The following is a 24,975-nucleotide window of genomic DNA, read 5'->3' on the forward strand; positions in this document are numbered from 1 at the left end:
ACTCACCTGCAAATAACTTATACTGCCTCTGCTTCACTCCATACTTCTTGTTGGAGGACAGGAGCTCTGCAGAGAAAACAAACACACATGAAAACATCAAGTGACATTCACACACATGTACCTGAAGTGCAGTTAATTTTAAAAAACGATTAAGACAGTGGCTCATCACTATAAACCCCCAAAAAATAAAGAATTTACAAGTTGTTACTATATTATACACAGAATCCCAGTTACTAATATTTACTGGAAAATGCATAAACATAAACAGCCTATGCCTAGTTTAACCCAATGCTTTATGCCTCATTTGTTTTTGTAAAAGAAAACTGCAAGCTGAGACGCAATGTTCTCATGGCAGCATCAAGATTATGGTCTTATGAGTTGTGACACCATGACGTTTGGCAGAGGTATCAGCAAAGGAGAAGATCTGGTACCTCCATCTTCAGGGCAGACAGGAGATTCTTCTGTCCTAAAGACGAAATCAGTGAATTCCTCTGAAATATTGGTACATAACTACCAAACTATACAGCTTCCCATTCTTATTTCATTACCTAGACCAGTCCTGAGGCCCACCCAGCCTCATATCTATTTGGTACTAGGAATAAAGCAGCCGGAGCATGAAGCTGACCACTCACCTCCAATCAGTGCCATGGACAAGAATATTTGGCTCTATACATCCACTCTCGCACGTCTTCATGGCATAGTGCTCAAGCAACAACTTTACCTTATTGGTATGTTATCCCTGACAGTGTTGCCAAGGCTCCAAAAGGATGAAAACTATGTGGATTCCTGATTTCAAATTTCACCTTTCTAAATGCAGTCCCACAATGCTTTTCAATTTTGTAAAGGCTTGTACTCGTACAAAGGTCTAACTCCAAAACTATTGCAGGTGTATGTGTAAATTTTGCACCAAGGCTTCTTTAGAAAAACTACTGCTTAACTCCAAATTTCTTATTGTGACTCTTTAAATAAAGGAAATATTTACATATTTCTGAAAAATAAAGATTAATAAATGCCCAAAATTTTCCAAAGTCATTAATTTTATCTACTCAAATTTATCAAGAACTGGAACCCCAGGGAAATGTTAACTTTATTGATATCTACTAGTAAAATAAACGGAGCTAGAATAGCCCAATTGGTATAGAGACTGGCCATGGGCTGGACAACTGAGTGATCGGAGTTTGAGTCCAGGTAAGTTCAAGAATTTTCTTTTCCACATTGTCCAGACTGGCTCTGGGACCCATCAAGGCCCCTATCCAATGGGTACTAGGGACTCTTTCCTGGGGTGTAAAGAGGCCGGGGCGTGACAATGACCACACACCTCCAACTACTGTCAAGGTCAAGAATATGTGGATCTACACATCCACTACCCTGTATGTCTTCATAGCACAGTACTTAATTAGCTAAGCACAGGTCAACTTTACTACCTTTTACTAGTAGAATAAAAATAATGAACACTGATAGTGTACTTGAAACTTAATTTGGTTTTGTTTAATATGTTGTGGAATAACCATCTTCTGTGTTAACAGCAATTATACTATAAAGTGCAAGGCAGCTGCCTTCTTTTGTGATGAAGTAACTCCATTGTAAGACCGCGCCATAGCTCATGTGGTTAGTTTCTGGCTTCCCATCGTGGCAGCCAGGGTTCAATCCCGGGTCTGGTCAAGTGGGATTTGTGGTGGACAAAGTGGCGCTGGGGCAGGTTTTCTCTGAGTACTTTGGTTTCCCCTGCCAATCTTCATTACACCAACTGCTCCACAATCACCCTCACCTATCACCTCGGGCTGGTACAACAGGCCAGAAGTGGCCGCAGTACAAGAGACTTAGTCCCGCCCCACTAGCAATAAAAAAATAAAAGATGCCACTGTTATCCTTCTCATGGGCCTTGTTTCAATAACAATACTCTTGTTCCACAGAAATACATCCCCTAACAAGGAGAAGGCAAGGCAAGTGTTGGCTCGAGCTGGTCAACCTTGACAACTCTACCGATCATCTAGGAACATGTTAAGTATCACTGTATATAAACATTAACCACTGCCCAAAAATCATGCCAATTTTCAAGCTTGCAGAGCATACTTCTTGGTTACTTGCAACACCTGCTATTCATTGTAGGATGATACTGTCTCAGAACAACAAACATCTGAAGCCTAAATGAATCAAAGCTCCTATTAAACCCATGTGTTCACATGCCTGCTCAAAGAATATGAAAGAATTACACTGCACGGTACCAATTCTGAAGAGCATTTTTGATGCATACTATGAGTTTCTAATGCTTGTCTGTTCCGAAACTATGGCCTTGATATTGGCACAAGACCAACTCTCTGGAACACTCCAACAGGGCTCCTAACCTGAACAGCCAGAACAGCTGAGAGGGAAGGAGACACCGCTTGGGTAATCACTCTGCCACAGGCGTAACGCTGATACATTCACAATACAAATGTATCTGCTGACTCCATGTGGTAACAAAATGCTACAATATGTACTATACCATTATCTCTTACTTGTTAACACACAAGCAAAAATGCCATGTATTTTAGCCATGTGTGAGCCCTGACTTTTTAACAATGATGTGAGAACCTATGAAGAATTAAATGTTGATTTTTAAATCAACTCTGAGAATTTTCAGATAACTGCCTCTGCTTCATACATCAGCAGCATACTGGCTGGCAATGCTACCATGAATCAGAATACTACAGAAATAGTATATCAGTCACAATTGAGATTTCTTGGAATTCACATGACAGAAACCCTAAAATGGTGCGCTCATGCTCAGTTTCTAAAAGCAGCTATGCAAAGTAATTTATATGGTGAAAATATTAAAAGAAATAATGAGTCCATATATGATAAAAATTATTTATTTTTCGAATTTTGAGTCCTGTATGAGAAATGGTATCTTATTGTAGGGTGGGGATGGGGAAAGTAAAAGCATTTTTAAATGGCAAAAGTGGGTCCTTCGAGTGATAAGTAGTATTAGTAGCTGCACATCATGTAGACAAATTTTTAAAGATTACAATGTTTTTAACATTGCCTTCTCTGTATACTTGTATATTGGAGGTAACATGCTTTATCAAAAAATACAAGGCTTTTATGGCAATAAATTCAGACTTTCATAATTATAACACATGACGAAAATTAAATTTTCATGTACAGCACTGTAATACAGCTCTTTTTAAGAGGAGTGTGATAAATGTGGGAATTAGTTTGTATAATAAGGTCCCCAATCAAATAAAACAAAGGGAAAATTTTAACTCATTTAAAAGGGAATTAAAATCTTTTTTGCCGAAACATTCCTTGTATTCTCTAGATGAATTTATGTCTTTTGATTCATCAAGTGTGTAATTGTAATTAATTTGTTGTATTTGTGTAAAGACAATGAAATTAATGGTAACTAGATCTAGATAATATTATTCAGATGACAAACCCCCTATATTTGGGTGGTACAGTGCATACTGTAAAGCTATGCACGAAATTAGATGTAAAACTGACAATTGCCCTATCCAAATGGTTGTAATACCTGTATGTACGGATTGCTGAATGATAATAAAAATGAAATGAAATCAACTTGTCAACAAAATGTCTCTCTCTCCTTCTGACCATGGTCCTAATAAGATCTAAGAATTTGTGACGATGGTACATTGCTACAAGTATTATGTTTTCGGACATTATCCATCATCCGGAGATAGGGACTAGCTCTATCTACTGGACCCAACTGAGTATTCTTTGCCTGACGAGGACAGAATCCAGTCTCCAAAACAGTGTGTTTTGAAAATAAACAGTATGATGGATAATGTCCAAAAACATAATATGAGTACTTGTAACATGGTAATAGACTACACTTCTGTCAAATTACAGTTTACAAAAACTACACTGAAAGGATGTCTGACATCAACAGGGATAAGTAGGTAGTATGCCATGTTAAAATGGCTACTCTTGTAAATTGTGGTCAACAGTAGAGAAACTGGCCTACTACAATATATTCTCGTTCTCATCTCTTTTCTTCCAAATTTTTGTCTAGGTATTCTCACATGCCTAACATATATAAAATGAGTGAGTTATATTCCAGAAATTTTGTATTCTGTTTCGCATTTAGGACATCACTTCCTATCGCCACAATGCTATGAAGGTTCTCAAGGTCAAGGCAGCACACAATAGCCTTCATAACCCACAATTATGATGAAATACAGTGGGAAATGCACTGTCCCATCCGTAATGTACCAAAGCAGAAACTCAATCTAGCTGAACATTATAATTTCATCACACTTCATTCACAGCAACATATCCTGTGGAGTGTAAACGCTAGTATCCAATTCTACAAGTAACTCCAGAGAGATGCCTGAACTGCTTCAATACGACAGCATGCAATCATTACACTCATCATGCTCTTGGGCCCTCGCACATTGTGGAAGTGTGCGATACTGTAATTCCAAAGTCCATATTGCTTCCACCTTTAGGGTCAAACTGAGCAGGGTGAGAAACTGCTCATGGTTATGAGCTGGTGCCCAGTCTGTGAAAACAGGGGCAGTGGAAAGGGAAATATGACCAAAACAAGCTTCTTTAGGGGCCAATGAGTGCACCAAAAACCATCCCAAGTAGTCACCCAGTGAAGTGCTTACCATGTTGTTTAACCTGCCCTGCTTTGGGTCATACTGCTTCAACCTATGGCAGAGGAGCAATGGCCTTGCACCATGCCACAAGTAGATGTACTTACTTGGGTCCACTTTAAGGTCAATCGGAAATTCCACACACTTGACTATCTTGGATGCTCCATCCAGTTTGTAATCAAACCACTTCAGGTGCAAAAGAAGCACTAATGGCAGTTCTTCTAATGTTACTTGTTGCCATGCTTCTATTTCCTGATTAGTGCGTGAGCATGTAACTCCTTCCAGCTGGTCACGGCCAACAAGAATCTCCAGAGCATCCTTGACTGACTGCGCTTTCTGTTTGAAATGAGAGTCAACAAAAACAGCAGAATTTCAACAACACTGCTGGGTTGCTTGCACATACATTATGCGTCATATTACTATGATGGGCTCTGTGTACAGCCCTGCTGTCAGAGCACTGCATTTCTCAATACTAATGCCATCTCTCTCCCCCCACCCAGTTATAACATGGCTACTAGTCCTGTAGAAATGGCTCAAGATATCTTGTACAAAGACATATCAGGACTCCAACAAGTGGCTCTACACGGTGCCTGACGCTAATACAAATCCCTTATTTGCAGCTGAGTCCCTCACACTTAAATGAAATATATGCAATCCTATTGATCAAAACCACTGAAAATCATGTCATTCTAATTAACATATTCCCACAGCTGCAAGCTACCAACACTGGTCCTACTTCAACTGGCTGGTTGAATAATACTAGCAATAACACTAACTACTCTGACCAGATCTCTGGCTCCAAGTTCCCATATGGAACACACACCTGTAGCCTGAACAGAGAGATGTAATGTTTCCTATTTCCAATTTACTATGATATGTCCCTAAAGATCGTGAATGTATATAATCAAAATAAATATATTACTTTCACTATATCAATCAAGCACAAATATTTAAACAGGAACAACTGAACTGGTCTACACTTTTGGGGCATTCATATATACTGTGCACTCACAAGCTTCATTTACATTCTGCATAAATACCACCCCTTTAAGAGAATCTGAATGTTTTTTTCTAAAGTTCTTTCTGGGTCCTACGACATTTGGTGGTAGTGCTGCCACTTCCACAGACGTTCAGTCTTCACAACAATTTCACTTGCACAGTGCTACACCAGCCCCCCAAACATGATACTGTTAACTTATCCACACAATTTTTTGGCACCAACAAAGGCTTTTATTCAACTCACCTCGATATCCAGTTGTAATGTGAAGAATGGCTGCACATTATCTGTAGATTGATCACCTGCTCGCTGGACTCTTGACCGCAAGTGACCCCTGAAGATATCAGAAATTGGTGTCCGACCAAAGTCAGCACGACGAGTGATTGAGCCTTTGTTCTTTCGACCCATTACCTAAATCCATCATTCAACGATATTAACAGATTTTAAATTCACAAGGACAAGCTCTCCTCCTCTCATTCTCACACAAGCACACAGATCTGCCCCCCCCCTATTTATAAAGTCAGGAGGTAATTGTGGTCTGGTCACAGGAAATTTAATGAGAGTTAAAAAGCATATTATTTTACTGATAATTTAACACATTTACTCTTGCATCCAACCACTGGGCAGGTTAAGTATTCCCATATCTGTAACATTATACCTGAGTTGAACATACAGAAATATGTGCACACATTTCTCATTCAACTGCATTCACAGATGCCAGATTTGTGGACATTTCTTTGGCCTTGATGATATATTTCACAGACACTTCCCCTTTGTTGCTTCAATAAACACAATAAACATGTGGCTCAAATGTGTGTGTCCCTGTCCTGTAATGTAAACAAACACCTCACCATGACATGGCAAAGAGTTCAACAAACAGCATGCTCACTGTTTTATGGACATGGGGCGACTGTTCACTGTTTGTTCCTCCTAAAACAATGGTCTACCCTGACTTTTACGTGACATTTTGAGATGCTTGAGAGAAAGCAGAATTCTGATGCAAGCACAACTGGCTCCATCATAACAACGCGCCCACCCACAGTCCCTGAAAACCACAGAGTTTGTGATTAACAGCAACATGGTTATCATTTCCCCTCCTCCCCACTCCTTCCATCCTTTCAGAAGCTATACCAAAGAGTACTTGAGACCTGGGGTACAATCTGTGTTGTAGGCTCACTGGCTTGCACATACCGCCCCCCCCCACACGAGGAGACATCGGTACATAAGTACTTATGTCTTGGAGGAACCTGTCTCCACAGAAGAGTCACTCTTCTACCCAAAAGGAGAAGGGAGCAGATTTTTCTGAAACAATAATATCTACCAAACTATGTCACATTCCAGAAAAGCATAAACTCAAATCTTAATATTTTTATGAGCTGAACGGTAAATGGCAATGATAATATTGTGACATGACGCCTAAAAGCCGGAATACTCCATTGCTGGACAACTGCTTGCTAAAACATGTTTCCATGGAAACGGATAAAAACAGAATAACAGAGGAATTGTAAGACATGGTGACTTGCATTTGGTTTGCCCCAAAGTTATAAAAGAGTTAGTTCAGTTCATTTGCAAGCGAGCTGTCGTTCAGCATTCATTCTTAATGATTCATAAGTGGCCAATTTCGTAAATAAAAACCAAGTCAGTCACAGTTGGAAGAGAAGACACTCACAGTCCAGTAAGGAATGGAGCGAGTCTTAGACAGTCATTGTTTGTGAGCTGTTACAGGTGATTATAATTGTAAAGACATGCCAATAAATCCAATCATCCAATCCAGAACCCGTTATATTCGTCACACAAACCATGTGACAATATTATACCACCAAAAATGTCTTGTCTCTGAATTTCCTTTGGCTAAAATGTAATCACACAAATAGCCATACACATTTCAGGCTTACTGTTCCCACCACGAGCACACCATAGCAACACTTGACATTGACCACGGCCGGCTTATTTGGGTGGGGTATGAACAAAAAGAGGTTTCAATTAAACTTCCATCTACAAGGCAATCTTACCGTCCACTCTGTGTCATCTTCGTCCAGACTTTGAGCTGAAGTATCACCATTCGTAGCAATATCACCATTGCTGAGAGTTGATTTTACTGACGGTTCTTCTACAAGTTTGATGAGCTGTGAACACAGTGGCAGGGAGCAAATATGAGGAACACTACTGTAAAAGGAAACAAGATGTTCTGTCAGACACCACTGCAAGGGCTCTGTTCTTGATAAGAGTAAATGAAATCCACTAGGAACTGAGGTTCGTCATACCTACATACGCAATCATACAGAAGAAAAGGGCATATGACTGAACTTCCCATCGGTGTATGCATATCGGAAATATATTAAAAATAATGGTTACTAACTTTCTAATGATGGCATAATGGACTATATCACTGATGACATACACTCATTCCCATAGTAGATGGGGTAACACAATCTGTCTCAGTACACTGTATTTCCTCACATGATTCAAGCATTTCTTAATGATTATTTGTTTCTGAAAGTTACTTTGTATAAGATTTGTAAATATTAATTTTTCAATTTATTGTCGCACGTATTAGTGACTAATAACGTGGGTTTGGGATTGGACGAATAGGTTTATTTCCTTCTTATACACACCATCAGTAATCACATGAAATTATAGTGCACTCACTACTTCTACACTTTATAATTCACCACTACGCACATTAGTCCTTTCCTGGTAATGTAATTAAAACACAGGAACTATAACGGTCTCACTAAATTTCACACTCAAAATATTACACGTTAAGTCATCACAGGCCAACTTTTAATTCTTCTTCAAACTATGATCTTCCCATGGCTATTCCCTACCGAAAACTGTCTGACTTGTAGTACTGACTGTCTTCAACATAACTCCTCTGCATGGACTCCATAGAAAACACCAGTTTCTTTTGTTAATGATGCGTGTTTACAGCTTCATTGACTGGCAACAGATGTCCTATTGTTCCATGCATTTGTTGGCACAGACCACATAAAAAAGTTTCCCCTATATTGTTGTCACGTTCTTAAGGGGAGGTGTTTACCTGTCACATAGAAAGGGCAGTTCATAAGAATGTTTATGGATATTCCTCTATTGTTATGGAAACCACCCATATGTCACACTGAGGCTAGTTAACCGGAAGCTTCATAATATCAAGGAAAAATTAGTTCTGTGCAAACAAAGCACAACTGCCATTTTCTCCTACACAATTTGTACCAGATAGTTTGAGCACAACAATGTTATTTAAATTTTCCCACACTAGACACATTTTCAATCACTACTCATTACATTATATAAACAGGTTACAATAAAGCAAGTAACAAAACACATTTCACAGGAAGAGCCACATATATTATCAGATTACCTTCATTACACCTTCCTGACCATCTCAAAAGTTCATGCGGATGGAGCAAGGCAGCAACCAGCAAATGTTGTTTTGGACTTTCTACTTGCGTTATCACCTCACACCGATTTCCTGATTGTTTTGCACATGCACACAACTAGCTCCAAAACACTCCTGATTTAAACCAATGCAATTACTTTCTTTGGGGATTTCTTAAGGAAAAGATTTTTCCAAAACAGCAGCAAACAATAATGGAATTAAGAGCACCAATCACTCAGGCCTGCAACGAGATAACTGAGGATACGTGCTGTCAGGTAATCAACATTACAGTTCATGTTGAAGTTACCAGGCGCAATGGTGGTCATACTAAACACTTGATTCATAAAGGATAAATCTCCATGCAATGGTCTTCCTTTTTGTATGTTAGTTTATAGTATTGCAATCAAAATATAGATTTTATTAATAGATCAAATACTGGATCATTTCGTGTACCACCCTGTATAAGACTGGCGAAAATGTCTATGTGAAGAACAAGACAATCAGCATTACAACAGACACAGTGAATACAGCAGATTTGAATATCTGATCAGTGGGCATATTTATGCCTAAGAAGCAATACATGACAACAGCTATTTAATCTGACTGAAGGACTGTAGATTTGTGTAAAAATGTTGTGGGCTAAATACTGGCAAATAATGACTTCACATTTACATTAAGACAAACATATGAGATTGGACTCAGGTGGAAACTATTCAGTCTGGCCCAACTGACACAGTCCCTATCTCTAGAGTATGCGTTTTAAACAAAAACAGGATGATGGATAATGTCCAGAAACACAATAATTTTATTAATATACTGTCACAAAATTTTAGAGCTTATTATCGACATTTACAAACAAATACTTTTCTTGGCCAAAATGATTCATCCAAATAAACTGTTCCCAGCACTTTTGTTAGTGAGTGCACTGGCTGGTGTGTGTAATACAGCATTACTGCAAAGTCATACTTTTTCATTTGCTTCAGTATTTCCAAACAAACTCAACACATTGTCATTCAATAAGAAGATACAACTCTTCCCATACAGAGGCAAGTTTCATCGCAGGAGTCGATGGCCTATAATTTTGAGCTACATGCTGCCAAACTATTGGAAGATCAAAATGCATGAGAATTTTACCCATAATTCCACAGTTCCTTATACAAGGAAAGTCTAATATAAGCTTTCTCTATTTTAAATGGGAGTAAACCTCAAATGAGGGTTTTGGAAAACAGAAGCTAATTAATCATTAAACTCACATTCCACAATTTAATTTCATGACACAGTTGGATTCCTTTCCATTTCCCGAATATTTTTAACTTTCTCATCTATTGTTAACATCCTTCTTTTCAATGCCATGGTCATTCATTACTTTAAAATAACTTCCAAAGAAAATCTGACATTCGAATACAACATGAAAAGAACTGCTACCAACACACAGGGTGAACAAAGCATGGGCAGACAGACATGCTGCGTACCACAGATTAGTAATCTTACTGATCTGTGCACATTGTGTTATGTCATGCAAATAATGACCTTCAGATATGCAAAGGTGGTCGCATGCATGTTGGAATACATCATCATTCTGGAAACGTTTAGTTAGCCTTCTGCCAACAACCTCTCAACAGCTGGAACTTGTACATTACCCCCAAACTAAAAGATAATACAGCACTCTCCCAACCTGTTAGGATATCACTTCCCACGCAGAGTTTGTCGCTAAGTTCTATATGTGTAGCAATGACTCAATACTTTGGCCTTTGCATTGTACACTACCACATTTTTACCTATCAAATTATTCAAAACTAGTGGCTTCACATGTTAAAGTTGATAACGTGGAGGATTTGATTAGAACAGTCTGTAACTTCTCAAGTTCTCATTCCTGTGTGACACGAATATGGATGATAAGAAATACGCAGAGCAGTGACTGTCTCTCACTGCTCTTCAGTAACAGATATTTCGTAGTGCCTTCTTCACGTCATGTTCTGACAACTTTCAGTAATACCTATGAAACAGACGAGCTTGCAAATTAAACCATAACTTTGTGGACATGCAGGCAACAGCTTGTCATTAGTTTTGAGCCAATTTCAATGTTCCTTTGCATTTAAAAGGGAAATGAAGTTTGATTTCTGGAGGATACAACAAAGGCACCTCATTACTGAAAATAAAAATAAAAAATTAATTTCATATAGCAACCAGTTAGGTGAATCACATACTTGTGTTACAAGTACCAAGGTTTCTACATGTAAAGTTCTCAAGTACAAGCTGTAACATTTACCTCAAGCATTTCATCGTTAAGTGCATTCAGGAGACATCCAAGGAACTCCTCGGCATCTTCTTGCCTTCCTTCTACTTTAAAGGTGTCACTTCGAATACTGTTCAACATCTTGTAGATGTAACTAGGCTCAAATGGGGCTCCACACTGAACTTCAATACTGCCATCATCCTTGCGCAGAGCCTTCTCTTTACGATCCTTTAGACGAGATGTTGGGGACAGAGGCACAAATTCATTGACAAACTGGACCCTACAAAAGAAAGAAACATTTTATAGCAAACATCCATTCAAATGAGCGGTTATTACTACAGAATACGCACATTATTAATGTATGTTACAATTCTTGCAAACAATGACATAAAATTAAAAATTATCCTTATCTCTGTGGTAGTGAAAATTCAGATTTAAACTCTATGTACTGTCCTTTGATTCAAATTTCAGATTTCAGAGTGAATAATACAAAACTCTTAACAACCAAATTTGAATTTGGTTACTGTTAAACCTTTCAGATATAGTATACAAAAAACTGTAAGACAGCTAACAAATTACATTATTAGATGTAGCCTACTTTCCTTATTAAAAAAAGTTTATGAGATCACCATCCTGTCTTTGTGTCCCCCTACTGTTGCTAGACAAATGCTCCATCGCTATTTTGTAAATATAGCACAGTGCCTGACAATTTAAATAAATGATATATTTTCTCAAATACTCCATTCAACATAAAGAAGTAGCAAAAAATTTTGGTGCATGGCTTATGCCTGATGAGAACAACCAACAACACTTATTCCAAACTTCTTCGGTATGATGTGTTCGCATATTTTGATCAATAAGCAAAATGTTTGTTCATACTTATTCTGCAGTTTTCCAATAAAGATTACCTTTCGTCCATAATGCCCTAATGATTTGTTTTCAGTATATTAGTGAGATGTGACTAGTGTGGTTGAAATTTGTAAAAATTATCTCTAGTTTTTGGCCCCATTACTGTGGCCACCACCAACCAAGCTGATGCAACAGTAACAGTCCTGACTTGTATTCAGCAGCTAGTTCTAGTCTTGGTTATGATATCAACTATCCCAACACAGTTTTCTTAGTTCCCTCCATGCCTCAATGCAAATTCCAGAAGAGTACCTTAAACTAGGCCATGGCTGCTTCCACCTACATCCCCTCCAATTCATTATCCTCTATCAATCTGCTTCCACCTATATCCCCTCCAATTCATTATCCTTTATCAATCATCTGATGCTATACAGCCTCACTTACTGACAGCATCATTAAATAAACAACAAACACTGGGGCTGGAAGAATAATATTCCTATTACTCACAGCACAAACTGCAGCCTTTCTAGAACTTTCTGTTGCCAAACTGTCTCCAAATTTAGTTCAAATGGAGCAAATCACATAATATTGTGGCATATTTGCTCAAAGCAAGAATTGTGGAGGCAGAGAAACAGCTGTTGCTAGGTAATGGTCCGCACACACCAAGCACAGGAATATGTCATGTACACTGTGACGTCATGCAACAGCAGAGGAGGTGAATCATTAACATGAAAATAAAGGTGGTAAGGTGGTAAAGGTGGTATTTTTTGAGACTTTCATAAATGTTACTACTATAGATACATTTAGTGTATCCTGTACTGCACTTCTGGAATGGTGGCTCTGATAAAATGTGGTATTCATGTAAATATTAAACATTAAGACTGTGCCATGGCAAAAGAGATCTGCAAATTACATAAACAAGCCGGGGTGCATGAACAAATTCAAACTGATTTGTTTATGGATGTGTTATACACACATGGAAATGAGGATCTGCTGTTTTGATAAATATGATACAGTCGGAAACAAGCATAGTGCAAGAAAACTTGACACTGTCTACTGAATTTAAAGTCAGCAACAGCTGGGTTTGACAGTTCATGATATGCTTTATTGGTTGTATGTTGAATTCATTCATCGATGCAATGCATGTTTCAACGAGTTGGAGGTCACCCTTTTCCAATGCTAATGTAGCTATCTCCCACAGGTAGAATACATGTATCAGATCTGTTAAACAAGGGGATTTCTCAATTAAAACATGGCTGCAGCCCCTGTAGTATCAAGACATTTACAATTCTTATTCCCGAATGATACAACTTAACCTTTACGTGGATGACTATTTCCCAAACGCTACTGGAGCAACATGAAGGTGACCCTTCTTTCAGATGTGAATGAGACAGCAACACAATCATGAAGCTCCAGATTCAATGGCACTGGGGAATAAATGACTCCAGTTCAAACTACTGGAATGCAGAAGTAGCACTGTTCAGCCATCCCAATAATCACTGCTGACAGCCATAAATTGCATTCTTCTTCCCTGCATCCCCCCCTACTAGTTCCCATCCAAAGGCAACAATTAACCCCTCTGCCAAGACACCATACACACCATCTTCCAAACAAAGTTGTTTTACTTGCTGTTACTTCATGCAGTTTCATTAAGCCATTCTTCTGTGTAACAAGTGTGATGCGTATAACCACTGATGGGCAACAGATCAGTAAAAATATTCCTGAAGCTACATTCTCAACAATAGAAGGACATCTGTTGCTGGGTAATGGGTCAATGAACATACATTCTTGATAATACGTGACACGTGTTTTCTGTGGGGTCCATGCCGGGGAATTACAAGAGGGCACAGTGCAAGAGTACAACAGAGTATGAGAATGGAATGTGTTCTAGTGATTTGTGAAGTGGGTAAATTAGTGATAGCACTATAATTGATTGTGATTAAGAGAGATTGTAAATGGTGGTAATAAATCCAATCATCCCACCCAGAACCCCAGACACGACAATATAATTACCATTACCAAAATATTTGTACTGATTATATAAAAAATAACAGAGCAATATTTCCTAATCAACTGAGATACAGATTGATTATCTTGCCAAAAAAAAAATATTCTGATAAGCCGAACACCCAAGTTTTAAGATAGATAGATCTGGAAACACAGTACGACTCATATTCGACACATTATATAATTCGCAACATTAATTTCCAAGTTTAACTGGTCATGTGATGCAGTCATGGGAGATCTGGCAAAAGTAACAGAGCTGTGACATGCAAGATTCTTTCATTCTTGTGAAGTGATGCCAATTCAATATTTATCAGATACAACAAAGAGAATGATAAATGTGTAGCATTAAAGAAATGCATATTACTGCAGCCCATGCAAAGTGGCTGAAGAAAGTCAAAGAACTATCATTTGTAAATTCAACTTCTAATTGGCCATTATAAAGAAAACTGTGCCTATGATATTTTGTCTGGGAAAGTAATAAAATTATTTTTATTCTTAAAAAACCACAACGTTTCAGAGACTGGATCTGTCTCCATCCTTAGGTGGATGGGGCAGGATAGACCTACTCAGTTGGGCCCATTACATGCATCTAGTTTCAATCACTGGACGTTGTGTTTTTTTGTCTTATATATACCAGACAATGAATTGAGTCCAAAATAAGCCTAATAGTTCTGTACAGCATAAACCATTGTCAGAATCCTTTAAAGTCTATAAAACACACAGTTTACTAGGAAAAATTAATGTAATAAGGAAAATGTGGGCAGTACAAATGTTACACATCTTGAACTAGCAAACGAAGTGAACATGTCAGTAACAACATTAAATGGTATCACTGCAAAAGAAGCAAAAAAGCTATTTACATGAATCAGAGATGTGTAAAAAAAGTTAAAAGATCAAGAGTGGGGAAGTATTAACAAAGTAGAGGAGAGATTGGCATGGTACAAGAAAACGGTTGCTGTAGAGCAGTGGTTCCCAACCTGTGGTCCGCGGGATAGTTTATTTTCATTAAACTTTATCTTATCATGTTCCTCCCACCTGGGATATTTGCAGTGTATATCTCTGGCTCTTGAGGCCCATGGTTGAAGTAAAATTTAACGGGACTGTTGATACCGTGACGGTACCTTCCCTTTGTAAAGCAGAGGTGAATAACCAACGATTTGTGTAGCTTTTTCCAAGGACATTTTCTTTTGGTCGACCCATTGCATCTCGAACCCGTGTTTCAGGGTGGACTGTTGTCCTTATCTGCTGTCTAACCAGTCTCCCCCCCCCCAAAATCCATCCCTCTTTCCTTGGGAATGAAGCTGGGACCATTGACCACGTTTCTAATTAATTTCAGTGGCAGAGTGAACAACCCGTGTGTCTTTAGTTTTAGTGCAGTGGATTTTTATAATATTATACAAGTGTGTTTTTCTCGGTTTAATATTCAGTTTTTCTGCTCTTGTTCAAGTACATGTAATTGACTTCACAACGAAACTTCTGGTTTTCAGTTTGTTCACGATCTTATTTAGATATGGATCGGTGGTTAAAGTGTGGATCGTTGATTAGGTGAGTGTTAAATTCATAATATTAGGCCTAATTGACATGTTCGTGATCTTCCGAATAAGCTCCATTTATAAAAGTATTTTATTGTCAGAAATGACACATTTAGTGTTGTAAAATTGTAAGTAAAATTTTCCATTTTGGGTTTTAAGGGGGGCGTGGTCAATTAACATTCGGTACAGGGGGTCCGCGGCATCAAAAAGGTTGGGAAACACTGCTCTAGGATATAATGCCAATTTCNCTGTAGAGTACCCACTGATTGAACTGCTATATGTGCTAAGGCACTGGATTTTTGCACACACAAGAATAATGTCACACTCGAGTGCAGAATAAAAAATTAAAGGTAACTATGCTCAAACATAGAGCAATATCGATGGCATAAATATTATGAAACAAATAGACTCTGTAGCTCTCAACTGTGTGGCAAACTGTTCTTAGAATAGTAAGTGACCTCTTCTTGCTCCTTGACTCACAGTTCAACATGAAAACAGATTGAATTAGGAGGGGGAGGCGGCATTCACTGACAGAGAAAAAGAATATACAGATTGAGGCATGGCAGTACTTGACATTGTTATTATGCAGACCTCTACTTAAAATATAAGCTGTGAGCTGCTGAACAGTGAGATTTCTATGTTGATACAGTAGGTAGCTACAATGTTACGTGTATCACAGCTGGTTTCCTGGTGATGCAAGCAGGATGATTCATGTACTACAGACAGATTTAAAGAATTAAAGGCAACTACCACATTTCAGAACCATTACTTTTGTCATTTCTCTGCTACCATAATAGTTCTGTTAGTCACAATATATGACAGAGCTTATATAATGAGCCTCAAGAATACAGAGAATCATGCTTACATGCTGTCAATGATGGGCGTACTTGATTTGCCAGAACGCCTTGAGGGCAACGATAAAGCCTTCATGAGATTGTAGAAGGGTGGGCATGCCAAGAGTGCTTGAAGTGTCGAGTTGATGTAACACCAATTGCTTTTATTTGTCAAACCACGAGGCTGAAGGCTGAGAGCCCTGTGTTCCAGCTGGTACTTCAACAGAAGTTCTGTAAAGAAATCAGTACAAACATTTTAAACTTGGGGAGGGATTGTAATACATACACAACTATATATACATATAATAAATAGAAAAAATACATTTCCACAAATATGAATCAAGCAGACTGAGGAGTGGGAAACCTATTATGAAATACAATGAAAAGTTCTACTGTCTGGGATGTAACACTGTGTACCAAGCTTCATGCTGGTTTTTTGCTTGGCTTACTCTGACTGTGAAAGAGTTGACATTTTCTTCTGAAACAATGGCTGATTTTCAAGAGGCTACAAGGAGTCAAATCCCAGAAGATAAAATTCTTCACAACCACTGGTGTAACCTCAAATCATACATGAAATACAACGAATGCCAAACAATTTCTGGCAAATCAATGCTGAACCAAATTATCAATGTGGAACTCAACTCTGCTCTAGCAACATGATTGCAGATTTTGTATCTTCAAGAGGTGGGCCTCTCAGAGCTGATGAGTCACACACCATCTATTATTGTGTGACTGCACTTTAAACATTACCATATCTCTCTAAAAATGCTGGCTTCCTACTGGATGTCATGCAATGAAGTTTCAAATGTGTGGTCCATGGGATGGCTGTTTCTTATGCAGGGCCAAGTCAGTAAAACAATTAGGTATGTGAACAGCAAACAATTTGTCTTTATGACAGGTGCAGTTACTTGTGATTATGCAGTTCCGGTTATAACTGCTGCATACAGTTACACTGTACCATACACACAATGAACAAAGTATAATTATTATGACCAACTATTCTTTCACTTTAATCCCCATCCATGTCACATACTAACTGGATCAACTTGGGGTACTTGCATTAAAACGACCACAGATGACGAGACTGGCTCTTTGGTAACCTACCAGTAGAGCATTTCTGCCATTAGATATTATCAAGGCAGAATGAGCTCTCTAACTACATATTTCCCTTCTTGTCTGATGGTCATCTGATTAAATTATTGTGGATTTTCTGTACAACTGCATTTACAACCAAGCAGTGGTGGAACTTTTACCATGGGGGTCTATGGTACAGTCTGCCAGGTGACGGGTCAAATGTCTTCTTCAGAATACATAATGCACACACGCACACAGAGCTAACAACAGAAATCATAAGCTTATTTTCCTACAGTACAGACTTCTAGATACAGAAATGCTATGTACGTGGTGTGTTCAAAAAGTATCGAGCCTTTTTTTTCCCCGCATAAACCAATGAAGCGCAGGAGGCTCCCTTCAGTGGAGATGTGGAGGGGACATTCATACGCAGTCGTGAACTTTTTCCCGCCTGCAGAAAGCGTCAGTCGCTGGCAGTCAGCCTATGAGTGAGGACGTGTAGTGAGCGCTCATCAGATTCCAGTAAGGTGTAAAATGAAGGAACAATTTGGGCAACGATATTGCATCAAATTTAGCCAGAAGCTTGGCGATACCCAAGTGGAAACCATTCACAAGATTCAACAGGCTTTCGGTGACGATGCCATGAGCAACTCATGGATAAAGGAGTGGTACAACCACTTCAAAGATGGCCGCACATCAGTGGACAGCGAACCGTGTTCAGGCAGACCCTCAACAAGCCGAAATGAGAATGTCATTGAGCAAGTGCAGACTTTGGTCATGGAGGACCGCCGTATCACAGTCCGAGAACTTGCGAACGAGATAGGGGTAGGCACTGGATTGGTACATTCAATTTTGACCGAGGATTTGGGAATGAGGAGTGTGTCCACGAAATTCGTACCGAAATTGTGCATCTGATTCAGACTTTCGTCGCCAAACACAACATCCCTGTGGTTCGTCAGGCTCCCTACTCCCCTGACATGGCTCTGTGTGACTTTTGGCTATTTCCCAAGCTGAAAATGCTGCTGAAAGGAACCCGATTTGAGTCAAGAGAAGACATCATGCAGAATGCGACGGCCCGGCTGATCACTGTTCCAAAAGACACGTTCCAGAAGTGTTTCCAACAATGGCGGAAGCGCTAGGAGAAGTGTGTGCATTATTAACAAGGAGACTACTTTGAAGGGGATTAGGGTTTTGTACCTACAAATCAATAAATGTATTTCTGCCGACCAAAGGTTCGATACTTTTTGAACACACTACATAGATTACCAGCTTTTTGGGATTTGACAACATGTAGCCTAGTACATGGGTACCAATGTTATGAAGAATTCCCCTATCACATGTTTAACTGTAGTCATGGGAATGTGTTTACTGTGTGGGATGTCGATGTTCCAAGAGACAACCACGTAAAATTATAACAGGTGCATATATTATTTATAAATGTACAGGATGGCTGGGAAGCCGTTTCGATATATAAGTATTATTCACAAGATTGCTGGCCATGAAAAGGGGCACTGTTCAACCGTATGTTATTCACAAGATTTGCTTGCTGGCCTTGAAAGGGGCCGTTTGTTCAACCGTGCGCGCTAGTAGGGTTTGCTGCTTTGTAGCAGCCCAAGTCTTCTTTACGGCTGTTTGGTGTGGTCTGGTTGGCTGCTAATGTGGTGGTGCATGCACCAGTAGGATCAGCAGCCTATGGTGCCTGTTGTCTTCGTGCTGTTGCTGGACAGTTATGGCAGCGGGTGCTTCGTGATGTCAGTTGTGAACAGCAGACTGAAGAGGACTGACAGTAGCCAGTTTTGAGCTCCGCCTTTTTATACCATGCTTGCTGGGCAGAGTTAGCGATGCAGCTGCGATTGTGAGCACTGACTGGCCAGCACCCGTGTTGATCTCCAGAGGGCCAGACAGCGAGTGCTGTATAAATATGAGACTGACTGACCGTTGGCCACAATGTGACTTGATATGTCCTGGGAGTAAGAACTGTCTGGTTGACTGAAAGGAAAGGAGCTGTCTGTCTGTGTGACTGAAGGACTAGTCTAAGTTCCCACAACTGAGTCGTTGCCCAGAAATGGGTCTGATATAATCACCCATCTAATGATCTTTGCATAGCAAGGGTTCTACATGCTACATTGTCCAGAGGTAATGACAATTTGTACTCCATCAATGAAATGCATTGTAGTCAATGGGTTAACACACTAACCTTGTGAGCACTGTGAGTTTAGAATCCCAGAAGTGAATTTTATTCATTACTCACAACTGTAGATATATTGTGGATAAGAATTACTGTTAATTTCCTTTTGAAAATAACTTATTACAATAAATGACACAAATTCCGTCCCAAGTGCAAACAATATATATTATACGTCTTTGATCTTGTTCTTTCTACAGTACATGTTTCGGCCTCTATCGGCCATCATCAGGTGTATACTCTTAACGTTGCTGCCACACTGAACCCGGTCTAAAATTTAACATTTAAAAACACAATGTCGCATTCTTCGTATTATCAACATCTACACCGTTGATATGTGTCTGGTATGTAGATTATGTTGCACACGTCAAATTTGATATTCTTCTAGTAGCACTTTAAAAATCTTTAGTTATGATGTTTTTANCACCTGATGATGGCCGATAGAGGCCGAAACATGTAGTGTAGAAAGAACAAGATCAAAGACATATAATATATATTGTTTGCACTTGGGACGGAATTTGTGTCATTTATTGTGTAGAGTGCAACAGGATGCTTAAATATAATTTTATAACTTATTACACTGATTATATTATTTTTATCAGACATAACCCTATGTTCTGTAGTTGCAATCTCTGTAATGTCTGACTTTAAAACAATATTACATTTACAATTTGTACAATGTTTATCATATATCTTCATACTGAATTTTATATTCCATGGGTCCAACAATTCATTAGTTATTGGTTCATATGCATCCCCAAATAACATTTTTCAGATTATTTTGTGCTATTATAATCTAAAAAAATGAGGTCACATACTTTTTGAAAACCAATTATCAGAGAATTTTTAGACCCTACTGTTGCACCCACTTTACAAATCTGTACATATGTCTTGTTAGTATTTATATTATGAAATTTGCTGCACAACACATTTTGTGAAATTTGGACGATTGGTCCGAAACTGAAAGGAAGACACACAAAGCAGCAGCTTACCTTTCCTTTGCCTTAAAGGTGGAAAGTAAGCTACAAATTAACTATAAACAGTGCCAGCATAATGCTTTCCCAATATTACTATGTCTGAAAGAGTTCAGTTGCTGTAATTATGTGATAAACTGTCTTAAATATTGTGACAAGCAAACTATACCGACCAAGCCTAACGCCCTACATGTAACAATATTAACCCGTTGCCGTGGTTCGTCGTGTATGTTTCGTCAGGGATTTAAATCGTCTGGGGGGGTTCGACGTGTATGTTTCGTTCAGCTGCACACCTATGTTATAACGCCCATAATAATTGATGGTTTTGCTGTAGATTGTTAGATTTTTCGCTGGCCTGTTGTCAGTAGAACAGAGTATAAATAAGACACGACTTTATCTGCGCCAAGACATCGTTACATATGCCTGTCTTGCAGCAAAGTTCCTGTGGTTCTGGCGAGCGGTTTCTAGCTGTACTGTNTGAAAGTTTCATCCTTCAAGGCGTACCATTCACTGCTCAAATACTAAACAACCTGCACCCATGGCCGAGATACAGGGCTCCCATATTATAAGGTAAGGTTATAAAACCACAATTTAAGATCATTTTAGTGAAAGTTTCATGTTCCTATCTCATAGAATTTAAGAACAATGATGAATAAATAATTTTCGAGCAAAATTTAAATGGTCGGCTGAATATATTACCGCAGGAGACGCAGCCGCGGAATTTAAATGACCGCGCGAAAGGGTTAAACACCATTTTATCACCTTTAGAATATACCACCTTTCAAATAAAACCACAAGTAGTTGATCAAAAAACTCTATTCAGTTTGAGGAAAATTTCTCACTTCATGTTTTCTATTGAGGAAAATAAATCTGAACCCTAAAACCCTTAAATGGAAGCTGCATCTCACAGTGCAAATGTCAAGCCACAGCAAACTTCCAGTTTAAGGCACCTAAGTTTACACTGCATCACATATACCTGGGAAATCCTGAACATGAAATTCAGCTTCTATTAATAACCAAAAAACAAGACAGAATGCACATGTTATCCACTTACGACTGTCGTGAATTCTTACTTTTGGCATAAAACCAAGGACTGGTTGCAGATGAAGAAAATCCACCCACCTCCTAGTTGGTACAGATGTGGGTCATCAGTTGAAGACGGAGAAGGCAACTGGGGGTAACTGTTAACATTGTCCCCACATGCAGTGCTGACTCCAGGACTTACAGCAGGTGACACTGACTGCAATGCTGAAGATCCCTCAGAAACCCTGTTAGAGCCATCAGTAGTAACAGGAACGGCATTCTGGAATGGTCTTACACATGCTAGGGGCTTGTTGCCAGGTGAAGTCCTATTGGCTGGAGATCCTGTAGTCATCATCATTCCTCCATCAATTGTGGTACTTGGCTTGAACAAACTTGCCCACGATTTCTGACTAGTCGTCACCACTGCAGTGCTTGGCACATCAATGGGATGACTAGATGGAGGTAGTGCTGTTATGCTTTGTCCACTATCCTGATGTACATCAATGGAAGTACTTACAGGTTGGGGGCTGCTAGGAAAGGATGCTGCAACACTGTCTACTAGTAGTCCATGTGTTGATTTTGGAGCCGTTACTGGTGACATAACAACATCAACATGAGGTAAAGGAGATTTTACATCTGTAATATGACACTTTTCCACAGATGAGGGAAGATTAACGTCACTAACGACTGCTGTCTCTCTCTTTGAATCTGAATCACTCACTACTACACTTTCATTAGCACTCATCTCACTAACATTTATCCTGGATGCCGGAATAAATGATACATTACTGTCAACAAAAACATCATGACTTGAAACTGTAACTTTTTCTGGCACAAATTCAGGTGGCAGATCGTTTTTGATGAAACTGTTATGACCCGTTGAATGTGGCAAGTTCCTATTTATTGAATCTACATCACCACTTTGTTTGGGATCAACGAATGGTGGGGGTTCTGTTACAATGTTGCTATTATTTACAACTACAGTATTCACTAAGTCTGTCTGGTTAAAGTCTTCTTCCTCACTCTGCTGCTGCTGGTAACTTACAGGCTTTGTGTTGCTGTGTGCACTACTTGCCAGTACTTCTGATGGAGGACACGCTTCTGGTAGTTGCTGTGGCTGAAACATTGTGCCACGCACAGAAGACGGAGACAACTTTTGTCGATGCATATGTGCTTCTCCAAGTTCAATCTCTTTGTTTCTGGTTGGGGCTGTCATTTGTTCTTCAGTGTTACTGCCTTCTGCTTGGAAAGCGCCAAGCATAGAGGTCTCTGTGGTAGGCACTGGGGTAGTTGGCAAAGCTGCAAAGGACATGATGGGGGGACCCCCAGGTGGCTGTTGGTGTGGTGGGTATGTTCCATACATTGCTGCTGGGTATATTGCATGACTAGGCAGATAAATGGGAGTTCCAGTTGCATGTTGGGCTGATGGGTGGGGGAGATGTGGCGCAGGATGAGTGGGAGTTGAAGGACTATAATATGGTGGCTGATATGGATGCATTGGATTGATGGGAAAAAATTGGGTAAAACCTTGTTGTGGTAAGTTTGAATTTCCTGGAGGTGAATCCACCAGTGGAGATTGTTGCACCTGCAAAACTTCCTGAGAATGCCTGCCAGAAGAGTTCCTGTCCCCATACTGACCATCCACACGTTTGCCACTTGGCTTATTTGAACGACCACGCCGTGCTTCTCGACCCCCATTCCTGACAGGATTAGGAGACTCCTGAGAAACCTCAGATGGGTACACTTGTTGTGGGGATATATGTGGATATGCACTCATGTAGCCATGTACATTCACATTGGCTGTTACATTCCCAACATACACATTGGAGAGGGGCAAACCAGACACAATCTGATGATGATACATTGTTGTCATCACTGATGGTGGAACTGGTGCTGGGACTGATGTAGGTACTGACATAACAGAAGGGTCAGTATACATTGAACCTGGACCACCCAAATTTTGAGGATCCTGGGAGACATCGCCAATCCGTGGGGCTGCAGGGGAAGGAGAGTTCTGTGTAGCTGCAGAATCACCATCACCCCCTTCCAATACTGCAGTCACTTCACTGGGACTATCTATGGGTTCCCCTGGTCCTGTAAAGAAACAATTTTACAATCTGCAACAAGAAAAAGGGCTAGCTGTATGTGTATAATCTATAACTTCAGTCAGCAGACTAAGCCTCAAAAATATGGAAACTTATTTCAGTTTTCCATATTATGCTCTTTTCTCCATTTTCCTGTTACTACCTCTCTCTTAGGTAAAATTATTCTTGTATACCTTACTATCAGTTCAATCAAAAGTACCAAGCAATAAAATACCATGAAAGTTCAGACTATCAGCATGCAGTATGATCAATACACAGATATGAACCAAATATGAAAAACACTGGTACTTGCATATTAGTGGATAACCCAAGAAACTGAAGTTACCATCATTTCAACCACCAATTAGAGTCGGCAACCTCAGTTTGTAAAAACAAGACACAAAGTTTAACATTAGAATCCACCTCTTATAACAAGTGTAAAACAGGCTTTCAGTTTTGTCTAACGTGGGAGACAACACGGTGGTAACTTTTAAAATTATTTGGGCCACCACTTCACATGTAAGTACCAATATTTATTTTCACATTTAACATAATGCATAGTTGGTTGAGGCACTATGCTACAAGCAGGAAGGTCACGGGTTCAATTCCCGATGAGGTGAGTGAATTTTTCAATAACCTAATCCTTCCAGCCACATTTTGGCCCTGGGGTCAACTCAGCCTCTAACAGAAATAAGTACTGGGAATCTTCCTGAGGGGTAATCAACGGAAAGCAATAATAAAAAATCACTAAAATATAAAGCCAACAAATTGATCCAAAATGAAAAATAGCTCATGTTACTAATTTAGTTATCAGCCATTACAAGGCCTGAAAATCAACGTCACACGTTCCCAACTAAAGGATATGAAAGAAGTTTCCTCACTAGTGACATGTAATTTAAGACATCAGGATTTTTCTCACAGTAGACTACACTGAAATAATGGAACTGTTTACATATTAGGGTAATCTTATGGATACATGTTCTCACTGAAAGGACACAAAAAGTGTAAAAGAATGACATCACAACCTTATCTATTATTTACTACCATTACACAACAGAGATCACTTTATGCATTAAACAGCTGCCATGCAATGAAACAATTACAGGCGCATACTGCTTTGGGTATCAGCAAATCTACAGGGCATTTGTGTGTCATACATACATACAAGAAACATAAATTTATAACAAATCTAGCAACAGGAGCAGATACT

General features: G+C 39.2%; 1 protein-coding gene and 1 non-coding gene across 5 annotated transcripts in view; both read right to left on the minus strand.

Moving 5' to 3' along the window:
- Positions 1-24,975, minus strand: part of LOC111865275 (ubiquitin carboxyl-terminal hydrolase 10) — a 55,939-nt gene that overhangs the window by 2,119 nt on the left and 28,845 nt on the right. For 3 of the 4 annotated variants that reach the window (XM_023853176.2, XM_023853174.2, XM_023853175.2), the window contains 7 exons: positions 21,781-23,775; positions 16,461-16,659; positions 11,244-11,490; positions 7,608-7,721; positions 5,842-6,006; positions 4,706-4,934; positions 7-66 (listed from right to left, as the gene is read on the minus strand). In XM_023853176.2, the coding sequence (XP_023708944.1) occupies positions 7-66; positions 4,706-4,934; positions 5,842-6,006; positions 7,608-7,721; positions 11,244-11,490; positions 16,461-16,659; positions 21,781-23,775 (3,009 nt within the window). The remainder of the gene's footprint in view (positions 1-6; positions 67-4,705; positions 4,935-5,841; positions 6,007-7,607; positions 7,722-11,243; positions 11,491-16,460; positions 16,660-21,780; positions 23,776-24,975) is intronic. The other variant, XM_023853177.2, reaches the window with a different exon arrangement.
- LOC111865276 lies at positions 7,427-7,557 on the minus strand. The gene has a single exon (XR_002842957.1). It is a non-coding gene; the product is annotated as a small nucleolar RNA snoR639/H1 (small nucleolar RNA).

This window comes from Cryptotermes secundus, unplaced genomic scaffold (assembly GCF_002891405.2).
Source record: "Cryptotermes secundus unplaced genomic scaffold, Csec_1.0 scaffold2107, whole genome shotgun sequence".
Classification (NCBI taxonomy): domain Eukaryota; kingdom Metazoa; phylum Arthropoda; class Insecta; order Blattodea; family Kalotermitidae; genus Cryptotermes; species Cryptotermes secundus.